This window comes from Gouania willdenowi, chromosome 12, assembly GCF_900634775.1.
Source record: "Gouania willdenowi chromosome 12, fGouWil2.1, whole genome shotgun sequence".
Classification (NCBI taxonomy): domain Eukaryota; kingdom Metazoa; phylum Chordata; class Actinopteri; order Blenniiformes; family Gobiesocidae; genus Gouania; species Gouania willdenowi.
Window position 1 is genome coordinate 28,629,898 of NC_041055.1, and position 12,958 is coordinate 28,642,855.

At 39.0% G+C, this 12,958-nt stretch overlaps 1 protein-coding gene across 1 annotated transcript in view; it reads left to right on the forward strand.

Moving 5' to 3' along the window:
• The first annotated feature begins 540 nt into the window (after positions 1–540).
• The window catches only part of ntng2b (netrin g2b), a 101,027-nt gene continuing 88,609 nt past the window's right edge, over positions 541–12,958 (forward strand). Inside the window, exons 1-2 of the mRNA XM_028463261.1 lie at positions 541–647; positions 2,008–2,688. Of these exons, the coding sequence (XP_028319062.1) occupies positions 2,467–2,688 (222 nt within the window). The 5' untranslated portion in view covers positions 541–647; positions 2,008–2,466. The remainder of the gene's footprint in view (positions 648–2,007; positions 2,689–12,958) is intronic.

Genomic DNA, 12,958 nt, shown 5'->3' on the forward strand with positions numbered 1-12,958 from the left:
AGAGAGAGAGAGAGAGAGAGAGAGAGAGGGAGAGAGAGAGAGAGAGGGAGAGAGAGAGAGAGAGAGAGAGAGAGAGAGAGGGAGAGAGAGAGAGAGAGAGAGAGAGAGAGAGGAAAGGGAGGAAAGGGAGGGCTGATGATATTTTCCATCCAGCCTTCCTTTCCTCTCTCTGCCCTTGAGCATCCCGGGTAAACCCGAGCTTGTAAAGTGGGAAGAGGAAAGGGGAGGAGGAGGAGGATGAGGATGAGGAGGGGGTGAGGAAGGGCGGGCACAAGCCTTTTTCTCAAACTCAATATTTTATACTTTTGATACTCCTTGGCGCTGGATCTCAGCTCCTCTTTTTCCCTCTAAGCCGTGCCCAGATCCAGGATCTAGGATCTAGGACACGGGGCGATCATCCAACCGCGCGCGGCCGTCCGTCCCCACACGGTACGCTGTGGAAAAAGTATCCGCTGGACGGTAACAATAATCGGACGGGCCGGTGCAGGGTGACGGAGTGAGGACCGCTGCACAGTTGCGTGATCGTGGTTGGAAACCTTTCTTTTATTGTTTTTTTTTTTTTTTTTTGGTTTTCCTCATCCACGGAGGGAGGACGTGCAAGTTCTCCAAGCAAAGTGCTGAGCTGGCCGGACACATGCGTGCAAGAAGTAAGTGTTTTAATCTGATTTAAAACACGTTTACACGGTGCGTTCAGAGCAAAAGTCGCAGAAGAATCGGATCGGACGGTGACAGGACATCAGTTTATCCTCTTTCAGATCAGAACAACGCACCGATGCGTAACCGTGTGCAAACAGAAGCAGATCAGTGCAGTTTGACACACCCCTAAAAGATACCAGTCCACTGAACTACAGCCACAGTCCAAAGAGATGCACATGAGAACTATCTGTCAAATAAATACGGTTTAGGTTTAGTTTTTTTCATGCATTCACTTTAAAAATCAAATGTTGGACACATTTTGGATACATTATCATCTCCAGTGGAGACAGTTATTCCCAAAGTTTATCATCAAGAAGGATTATATATTTTTATTTCCCTGCAGAGTGTAAAGTGGGGCAGGAAACCCCCGTTTTAACCCTGACAGTGCACTCAGAGTATATCATACAGCGGATTCCTGTCGCACTTTTAAAGAATAAACAAATAAATAAACGACTTTTTCCTCCTTTTACTTTAAACATTGGGAAAGTACAGATAGTGATTTAACTGTTAAAATGATATTTGATCAGAATTCCCCACAAATGTGCACCATTCGATTTTTATAAACTACAATTTTGCAGAAACGTGGTTCTACTTCTTTTTCCCTCTTTGCTGCACTTTTTTCAGAAAGTTTATAGTAAAAAAAGGGATTTTTTTTTTTTATGAATGCGTCTTGAAATACTGTAATAATAATCTTTACGGTTTACGTGTTATTAGGAAATATATAGGGATGTATGTAAAGTGACAACTTCACACAAAAACTTCACCATGTTCTTGTTTTAGCTCGTTTATTTTTTAACTATTTGGTGCCTTTTATAGTTTATCAAGCTATTACTCTGTGACGTATACTTTTCATTGTTTTTATGTATTCTGAGCTATTTTATTTGTTTTAAGAACATCTCAGTTCTATTTTGACACTGTAAACTTGTTTTATTACTGCTGCCAGGACACACTTGTAAAAGAGATTATTGTTCTCAATGTGGTTCTCCTGACTAAATAAAGTCGTGCACGCACGTACGCACGCACGCACGCAGGCGGCACCCGGCACATGCAGCACGTGTTTTTACGCACATGGTTATCAAGTTCGTTTTAGTGACTTCCGATGGCGCACTTTAAAAAAAAAAAAAAAAAAGTTTATTCTTTAACATGAAAATGTTATTTGAGTTAGATGACAACTTAAGAAAGTTTTCAGAGTTTTTTTTTTGTTTTTAACTTGGAGTCACATCTTGTTCCCATTGTGTGTGTGTGTGTGTGTGTGTGTGTGTGTGTGTGTGTGTGTGTGTGTGTGTGTGTGTGTGTGTGTGTGTGTTTTAGGACAATCTCTAAAATGTCCCATGGATGTACCCCAAAGCGCAGCAGCAGCCTCTCCATCCGACCCCTGGGCACTCGTGTCCCCGTTTGGCACCGCGCTCTGAGACATGGAGCAGTGTGAACACCTACCGCCAGACTTCCAGCAGCAACACTATGGTGAAAAAGTGCATCGCTGAGAGTGAAATCCGTCTCATTCCACACCTTTCCAACCAACGCGTGACTTCTTCCTCAGGACATCATCCCCGCACAATAACACCAGGACAGTGTGACTCTGGGACTCTGAGTATTTATTAATCATTCCTGAACCAAAGCTGCGTAAACTATCATCCACGGTGCATATAGGTAGGGATGTCCATTCTTCTTTCCCCTCTGACCACCGCTCCATGCGCGTCCCCTTTCCTCTGAGCTCCGTGGCCCCCCCATCACCCCGTGCCGGACCCAAGCGTCCCCCCTGAGCCGGCCATGGTCCTCCTCCAGGCCGTGGTACTGCTGCTGCTGCGTTGCTTGGCCTCCACCCTGGCCCAGTACGAACTCTGCAAGTCGCTGGTGAGCACGGATGAAGGCTCGGTGTGGGAGCAGTACGCATGCCAGCCCAAAGCCGCGTCCATGAGGGACCACATGCGCATCAAGGTGGACCCGCCCGGGATCACGTGTGGAAATCCCCCGGAGAGGTTCTGCACTCTGGTGAGTTCATGTCACAACTTTAAGTCATTGAAAATAGACATGAGCTTTTTGGATAAACAATGTTTTTAAAGTTTTTACAAATGGAGCCGATGGCTCAGCTATGTATGTTTTATAGAAGCGGTGGGACGATACAGTATCGATACGATACAATATTTTTGGGGGGAGAAAATGCAGTTGGAAAAATTATCGTACTTTTATTTGACTTAAACTCTGGACATTGGACATTAATAGTGCAAGAAAAAAAATCAATATGTCGCAATATTTCACCATCATATCGATCCATAAAATGTCCAAATCAATTTTTTGATCATGTTTTTTTTTTTTTTTATTTAAAAAAAGGCCATTTATTTGTGCTAACGTACAGCATAGCACGTAAACGCCCGGTCACTAGGTGTCAGTGAACGCACCATCAGACCTTGTTAAACTACCTCACTCCTCAATGCATTTTATCTTGGAAGTTAATTGCACTTTATTTCCATAAAACATACTGGACACTTTTATAGATGTGGTTACTTTTAAAGAATTTAAGAACTTAACAGAATCTGTTGTAGAAGCAAAAGTGAAACTTTTTTGAAAAAATTAATTTGATAGTTTCATAAACTTACAACTTGTTTTGATATATTTACTTTTTCTCGCAAGTTTAAAAAAAATGAAATAAACGATATTTTTTGTTTTAATTGTAAAGGTGAAATTTATAATTATTGATTTAGCAATATATTGTGATTATTAGTATTAGAATATATTGTATCGTGACACTCAAATTGTATCATATTGTCAGATGGCAATGCACAGCCCTAATAGGGCGATCCAGTCCCGATACGATAGACGATAATGGGCTCACAAAAGTTTTGATTTTGTTTTAGTCATAGTCTTTTGACTAAAATACAACTTTTTCAGTTATTATAGTCTAGTTTTAGTCAACTAAATGACATTAAGATTTTAGTCGGTTAAATCTGTCATGGGTTTAGTCGACTAAAATATAAAGCATAAGAGCAAGAGTAATGAGTTGTTGTTGATTAACCTGATTTTGTCCCCGTTTAGTTTTTATTAGTCAACATAAATATCAATATATTTTGATATATTATGCATTTCTTTAAGAAAATTAGTCATAGTCTAGTTTGTACTTAAAAAAAAAAAAACGTAGTTGATATATGATGAAAATTAACACTATTTACAACAAGACTCATCAATATTAACTGCAGTATAACATGTTGCACCATTTTTTGAAAAGAACAAGCACAGCCGTGAGATTCATCATTTTTCAAAAAAGTAAAATTAATTTAGAAAAATATGAATATATATAATTGGGCACTTGTGATGTGGACAGGAAGTGTAACGTGTGCCAGTGTAAAAAGCTCCTTTTCCATCAAAGGTCAGAGCAGACTTCACAGCAGCTGTAGGGGAATGGATGACATCAGTGTGATGACTTGGCATGGCTCGGCTCCCTCTGAGGCGTCTCAAGGTGTTGTTTACATTAGTGTGCACTTCTGCACTTTGCAAAGCAGCTTTGAATTGTGCTTTGTGAGGACCTCACACACTTCCTATCGCTGGGACCTTTACAAGGACACCGAAGCGCGAGCAGCAGGAAAACTCGTTAAAATGTCTTCAACGTTATTATTTAACGCACTTTAGCCCTCAGGTTACTCCCCGGTTAATGTGGGTGTAATAATTTGAAATAAGGGTTGTAAAAATCAGAATCACAAGGGTGTAATTAGACTCCTCCCTCTACCCCATCTCCTCTGATGTGCTGAAAAGTTTCTTTTGTGGATTTTGACTCTCTGTGAGTGTGAGACGAGTTCATCCTCCTACTGTCACCAAGTGGCCTCTCACTGGACAGTACTGCAGGTGCCAGACTGGACTCATCATCAATGAGTCAAAAATGTTCCCAAGCCGTGTCTCCACAGACGTTTGGCCCTGTCCCAGTGTAAAATCAAAGCATGTTGTTAATTAGCAGTTTGTATTGGGAGCTTTAGTTCTTTAAGACAGTGGTTCTCAACCCCATTTGGGGCCACTAGACACTGGGTGGGGGGTCACCAGATGCCAATAAACTAACTTTCCCCTTTTTCTGCAATTACAGTTCAAACTTGCCATATTTCAAGCTATTTTCATCACCTTTTCTTGACATATTTTTCCTCCTTTTAATGTATTTTTGCTACATTACTCCCATTTCTGCCATTTATCTTATAAATTTCATTGCCTTTTCTGCACATTTTTTCCACTTTCAAGACAATTTTGGCACTTATAAACCCTTTCCACCATTTTTCTCATCTAATGTCCAATATGTTGATCCATTATTGTCAAATTTAACCCCATTCACATATTGTCATGTCCATTATTTGCCAGTTTAAACTACTGGTTCCTACATTTTTCTGCCTCTTTTAAGCCAATATTGACACTTTGAATCCTTTTCATCACTTTTTCTTGCTCCTTTTAATGAATTTTTGCGACATTTTTTCATTTCTGCCACTTTTCCATCAAATTTCAATGCCTTTTCTGCACATTTTCTCCACTTGTAAACCCTTTCCACCACTTTTCCCACATAATGTCGCATATGTTGACCCATTATTGTCACCTTTAACTTCTTTTCACCATATTTAAAGCTTATTTTTGCCAATTTAACCACATTCACGATTTGTCATGCCCATTATTTGCCAGTTTAAGTTAAATGTTCCTACTTTTTTTCTGCCACTTTTGAGCCAATATTGACACTTTGAACCCTTTTTACCACTTTTTTGGCCACTTTAATTTGTAATTTTTAACCAATTTCTGTGGTTTTTAAAATCTTAATTTCACCACCTTTTCCACCAATTTTGGCCATTTTCCCCACCTTTTTTTATTTCTGATTAGAACAAGGATTAACATCTTTAAGATGACTATATACGATGGCACAGATAATAAACTTCCTGGATAACAATGGACCAGATCAATAAATAAATGTGGTTATCACAAATTCATACAACAATGGACCATCATTTTGCTGCCATAGATGGACCCCAAAAATCTCTCCCCTTTATCCCCCTCATAGATGGTCCTGTCTCCACATGACTGTTCTTCAATGTTCATGTCTGTGTTCAAACACCTTCAGCTACAGTGGGGGTCCCCGCTCTATGGAACCTTTGTTTTGGGGGTTCTGGACTGAAAAGTTTGAGAACAACTGCTTTAGGACAGACTGTGCAAACACCCTGTCTCCCCATCTTCCTCTCAGACTGCCCGTTAGATCATCGAGCAGGAGCTGAAAGGATGTTGTGGTCCTTGGAAACTTAATGGTTAATGATTTGTTTAGCAGCGGAAACCACCACCGTCTTCAAAGCTTCTCTGTGACTGTTTTAGAGGAGATATAGAAGAGTGATGGACAGCAGCAAGCCAAAGAGAAACAAGGCAAAGAGAAAGATCCTCACTGCCATAACATATTGACGTCTGCCCCCTAATGGCCCTGGCCTGGAAACTTCTATAACTATGTTTCTGAGTGAGCAATGATGAAATATTGATGGGCCCCTTAATGGGCTTCCTTACAAGGGTTGGTCAGCGTCGCTCCATCCCAAGAATCCAGAGTGTGCTGCCGCTCCGGCTGATGAAACAGAACAGGGCAGGACAGGAAGAAGTCTGGTCTTAGTCAGCACTTTTGACATTGGAGCAGAGTCTTTGGAGTACAAAGTTCCAGTTCTTCTGAGGACATCAATAGCAGTCTGGGTTAAACAAGATTTAGAGAGCAGGGAACCTGAAGGATAAAGGTTTATTCAAGAATTACAGGATGTCTAACTCAAATTCAGAACTAATGAAAATGCACAGTATGACTCATGACCCTTGAGATTCTTTTTTGCTGACCATAATCCTCAGTTAATGTATAATAGGAATGTAGCAAAGATAAAAAATAACATCTTTATCAACCAAATGAACATATTTGTTATCTTCAGAGGACATAAAAACACGTGCTGTATCAGAAATGTCACAGTACAGACTCAATGAGTATATACTGTCTGCTATATACTATAAGTATGATTATGATGATGATTGTTCCCACTGAAGTATACTTTCAAGTTTCCCAAGATGCATTTGGAACCTACAATGATAATAACCTGAAGCACACTGAAGCTAAATATCTCTGTTGATTCTCCACCTTTGAAAGTTTTGAAAGCAATTTAAGCAAGAAAGTGACCAAGTAGAACACCTGTGTCAAACTCAAGGCCCGGGGGCCAAATCTGGCCCTCGAGAGCATTCATTCTGGCCCGCAGGAGAAAATAAAAACAACAACAGAAAACATGAATTATTGCGTAAATTATCAAATAATCCAGTTGTAAATATCTCAAATTCAACAACTCCACAATATTTTTAGGGGACTTGCATTTTTCCTTTACCGATATTTCGTGAATGCAGTCATTTTTAATTGCTAATTGTGGAAAAACCTCTCAGTTGTTGCACAAATCTTGCCATTTTTCACAAACAATTCCATAAAATTCCTCTAAATTAGACAAAAATCTGTAAAAAAAGAAATAAAAAAAAATGAAAAAGTCAAGACATTTTTACTTGATTTGAACTGATATTGAAAACTAGGACTAAGTTTTTATTTTTTCCCCTGCCTAAAATCTACAGCCCACTTGAGGTCAAACTGGTCCATATTTGGCCCCTGAACTAAAATGAGTATATACTGTCTACTGTATACTATAAGTATGATTTGGATGGTGACCGTTCCCACTGAAGTATACTTTGAAGTTTCCCAAGATGCATTTCAAACCTACAGCGACAAAAACCTGAATCACACTGAGGCTAAATATCTCTGTTGATTCTCCACCTTTGAAAGTTCTGAAAACACTTTAAGTGAGAAAGTGACCAAGTAGAATATCAACATGTGCTCATTTCATCCATAAAACTCACAGAAACACATTTCATTCCAACATTTCAGAGATTTTCCAGATTCTGCTGCTTTCGAAACTTCTGGTTAACTTCAAAACAAGAGCCCCGTTTACTAAAGTGTTAAAAAACAAATGAAAGACAAGAACAGATGCTTTTGTTTCTAAAAGCGGATGTTTAAGCTGGTCTTAGGACCATTTTACACATTCCGCTCGCAATGCATCATGGGGCGGTTGTGTATGACTAGTGCAAATTCCTCATAGTATACATCTGAGTATTTCTTGCATACTTAATCTTTTTAATACTATCTCATGTGAACAGTCTACATACTAACTATGACATCAGACTTAGTATGAGTAGTACGTTAGTATGACATTTCCATTACAGCCAACGTCTGCACTTGAGACTTGTTCAACATTTTTTGTGTGAGCAATATGATGGACTTGGATGTATGTTGACTTCAAACCTTTATGCTAATAAAACCTGTGGCAGTTTTGGATTCATACAGTAGAGTTGATTAGCAGTGATTCCATATTGTGTGGTTAACTGGTGACTTTCAGAACTAAAAGAACTAAAGAAGCCTCTTAGATCTGCAGTTGTTGCCTTACAAGCAGTTTCCTGCTTTTCCATCAGTTTGGGGTCCTTGGACTAAAAGACTACTGTTCATTGTACTTGTTCTTTCTTTTTAAACTTCACTGACTTTTTAAAACTGTATGTGTCATCTGATTAATGTAAAGAAAAACTGGTTCCACATATTTCTCAATGATTTTAACTTAAGTATTTGAATGATCACACATTTCAAGGTAAGTGACCCTGAATATATTTCTTCTCGCATTAAAAGTGTTATTTTTTTTACATTCATCATGTAAAATTATTAACTAAACTTGGTAAAAACAACTGGTTATTTGCCGATTACATCCTTATCATTAACATTGGCTACAAACTAGGGCTGGGCAATATGGACCAAAATTCTCAAAATGGCAATATCCGATATAAATCTAGATTTTCAACTCAATAAAGTCTTAACAGAAAAAACATTAATGCAGGGTTTCATTTGCTGATAAAGCTGCACTTTATGAGCAACTTTTGGCTTTTTCTCCTCTAAGGGACAGCATGTGTGAGTGAGTTCTGTAGTGTGGGTTGTTTTTCATACTGTTCTAAGAAGTAATGAAAGCAGTGACTCCTAAAACCAGTATTTTAATACAAAATAAGAATATATTGATGTAGGCAATGTTGTAATTTTCTATATCGCCTAAATAGAAAACTCATGATATTGCCCAGGCCTACTACACACACTTAAATAATGCACCTCTACATCCCTCGGCTGACGTCAGCTTAAAGTAGAGCTTTCTTCCTCCATCTCCCCAGCAATGATTCTCGTTTCTTTTTTCCTAATTTATCTGTTGTTTCATTGGAACGCAGCATCATTTCCTCGTCAGCCAAACAGGCCAGCATGTTGGCTGCTTTCAGCCTGATGGGCTTCCAGCACGTTGACAAAGATGCTACTGTCACTAGTGTGAGTTGGGAGCCTCAGTCGTTCCTTTGTAGTTTCACTGTACGATAGCGTTTGAAGACAGTAGAGTAAGGATGTTTGAGGCGGTGTGTCTTGCAGAGTGAGGAAAGCTAATGATGTGCAAGTGGTGAGCAAGTTCTAAGCTCAACTAAAAGAAAGATTAAAGAAAATCAAGCCACACATTCACCACTCGAAAGGGTTTTGCAGTGCTGTTGTTTGTTATTTTGTTTTTTGGTTTTTTGGTTTTGAACCAAAACCTTCAATCAAGCGTCTCTCCTGAGGCCGAGCGCAGAGAGTAGCTGAATGCTAATGTGAAGCTAGACGTGCACAACGTACAGTGAGTAGAGGGATGTTGGCGGGACAAGCAGGAGCGTGTGTGTGCGTGAGACGGTGAGCACGAGTTGGTCGATTGTGCACAGTAATGTGCGTGACAAAGACAAAAAAATGAGAGAACACACCTTTCCTATTCCTACAACATATTTCCTGATTTAGAAGTCAGAAAGCTGCCAGCGCTAAAAATAGACATGAGAGGAGAGTGAAGCCGCGCAGCAGCGGAAGGAGGAAGAGGAGGAAGAGGAGGAAGATGGCAGCTGGTAGCATGGATCACTACTTCCCAGCCTCGGCCTATGGTCATATCTCCCACTTTCTGCCTGGGTGTGGCCTTTCTAGAACTCTGTGACTCTAGAACCTCAGTCAAGAACCTTGGCCAATACGCACGCACATGACAAGGTGCAAAGTGAGAACCCTTGTGCGCACCTCTGGAATTGAAAATATGGGAAATTTTCTGGCGCCCGCTACGAGCCGTCGCACCACCCCAACCTAGCTCAGGTATCCCTTATATTTTAGAAAGTGTTTATTTGTACAGTTGTCGTACGGACAACCCCTGGTGCTATTGGTATGGTTAAGGATGTACAAGTACGTAGAGTCTTAGGTTTAGGTTTAGGGTCAGGGTTAGGTTATAACCCCATATCACAGCAATTTTTAGGGTTAGGGTTAGGTTTAGTCTTAGTCACATGACCTAAACTGGCCAAATAGGTGTGGTGCGTACGGATAGAATATCGGTAAATTGATACGGCAACAGTACGGATAGCCACTGCCTATATTTTTTAAGACAGGTGTTCAAGAAATCTAAAATAGCCTCGTCAACCACTTACTAAACACAATTAGGTGAGTATAATGCGATATAACTATGTTTATTGACAATGAAATGCTGTGAACATTCCTAAATTATAATACAGACTAAATTAAAAACCTTAGTTTAATGTAATACACTTACAGTTCATATACAAGTCAACACGTTTATTCACTGTTAATTTTACGTTGCTTGTCTTTAAGTTAGACATTTTATTTTGTTACATATTTTCTTTTAATTTCTTATGCTCACTCATGTAGATCTCTGGTATTCATTAATGACTTATTAGACAGATTTGTTGCAGACTTTACATCCTTTAACACTTTTTTGGAAACAGTGCATTTGTGTCGCTTGTGATTGGCTGATTTTTCATGGCGACTTATGTCGTTTCTTCCCCCGTCTGAGACGCTAAAATCGCAATTGCAGATCTTACAGAACAGGTAACAATGTCCTATCCTGCTCCTCTTTAGGAAGGTCAACTTTTTCTTTCCTTCTTTACATCCATCCATCTCTATTCTTAGTTGTTCCCACTGTTGGCACTAATCTAATCTAATCCAGTCTAATTTCATCTTGCGAGAACTGCCACCCAGGCCACTGCAGGTGGCAGTTCTCACGAGGATAGTGACAGCGTTCAGTTTGGAGAAGCAGAGGAATGTTTTCATTTATTTATTTTTTTTAATTATTATTACATTATGATACAGGATATTTATGGGAGAATAGGGGTAAAATACCTTTAGTTTCCCGCCCAAAACAAGAGACTTGACAGGTACGTCCATGTGGATGACATCTTTATTAGAAGGACCATATTTTAATTTCCAAAAAAGGGGACGATTTCATCAAAACAAAGCAGCATCTTTTAATGATTCAATCATGTGTGAGTAAAACTACTCTAATGAACAATATTGGCTTTACAGAGCGACTCTTTAGCTTTCAGAAACTGGTGGAATTTCTCAGATAGAGCAAATATTAGCAAAGTTACAGTATTTTAAATGAACGTGTTCCCGAGATGCATTCAAGGTCCCTGGGAAACCTGGATAACTTATTAATTTAATTAATTCCCGGACAAGATGTGAAAAGAGTTGGGATGAAACCGGACGTAAGGTCACCCTAGTCTTTAAAATACATCCATGAACACAGCATGATGAGGTCTGATAATGTGGGGCAGAACTAATATGGAGAACAGGCAGTAAAGAGAGAAACAGAGGGAGAGCAGCAGCAGTACAAACTAGTGGGGTGGGGGTGGGGGTGTAGTGATGTAATGGCATAGCTGGCCTCTCCAACAGGACACAGTTGAAAGTGATAAGCGAGTGTTTAGATGTGTTGGCAGAAGGGGAGGATGGTTATAAGTGAGATTTATCTGTGACTGAGGTGAAGCTAAGAGGGATTGGCAACAAGGGCTTAGTATCTGCAGCGTGAGGTGACTTTAACAAACCTCCAAGTTTCACTGATAAAACTAGATAGAAATTATTTTTAACAATTTGAGCCAATTTTTGCTTATTTTTACCCTTTTTCTGCAACTACACCAAACTTGCCATATTTTAGCTCTTTTTAATGCATTTTTGCTACATTATTCTTATTTCTGCCACTTCTCCATCAAATTTCAATACCTTTTCTGCCGTTTCTTTCTACTTTCAAGATATTTTCAGCACTTATAAACCCTTTCCACCACTTTTCCTACCTAATGTCACTTATGTTGACCCATATTGTCACTTTTAACCTCTTTTCACCATATTTCATGTTATTTTTTGCCAATTTAACAACTTATTTGCCAGTTTAAACTAATTGTTCCTACTTTTAGACACTTTTTACCTCTTTCTGTTCATTTTTGGTCACTCCAATTTGCAACTTTCAACCAATTTCTGTGGTTTTTAAAAATCCCATTCCACCACTTTTCCCACGTTTTTTTGTCAATTTTAACCTGTTTTATTTCTGATTGAAATAAGAATTTACATATTTAAGATGACTATATACTATGGTGCAAATAATAATAAACTTCCTGGATAACAGTGGATATTATTCAGATAAATAAATAAATATGGTTATCACAGATTCATAGAACAATGGACCATCATTTTACCGACTTTATGAATGGGCCCCAAAAATCTCTCCCCTTTAGTCCCCTTTATAGATGGCCATTGGGGGTCCCCGGTCTCTGGTCACCTCTATTTTGGGGGTCGCGGCCTGAAAAGGTTGAAAACCACTGATTTAGAGGGAATACGCACTAAGCATACATGCGCATTTTGCATCCATTTGTTTATTTATTGATTAATCTGAGAGTAATTTTTTAGAACTACTTTGAAAGAATTATGTCAGCAAAACTCAAAGGTACATGATTCACTCACAAGACACACTGAGTGGAAATGTGCTGCAGTCAGTGCAAAATAGAAACAATAGAACGTTCATTATTTAAAAGATTAATGCGTATTGCTACCTTATCACTCCCTGCAGTAAGCAAATTGTTTGACAACTTATGGGCTGCATGTGTTTGCTTTACTCTGCAACATTTTCTAATGCGCACCGCCTTATGATACATTATGAGATATTTGATACAGACTTATCTGCAATAGAAAATCCAAATCATGCTCAAATTAAATGTGGCATCTTTGCGTTTCTCGTTAAAGCAATACAAGACGAATATACAGTATCAAGGTCAGTCGTGCATCAAAAACACCTTTTAGAAATAATTAATAGTTGACACAAAAAACCCACTTCTTAAAGTTCTTTTAGGTTGCATTAAATGACAAAGTGCCTCAAAGTGTACTCAAAAAGTGCATATA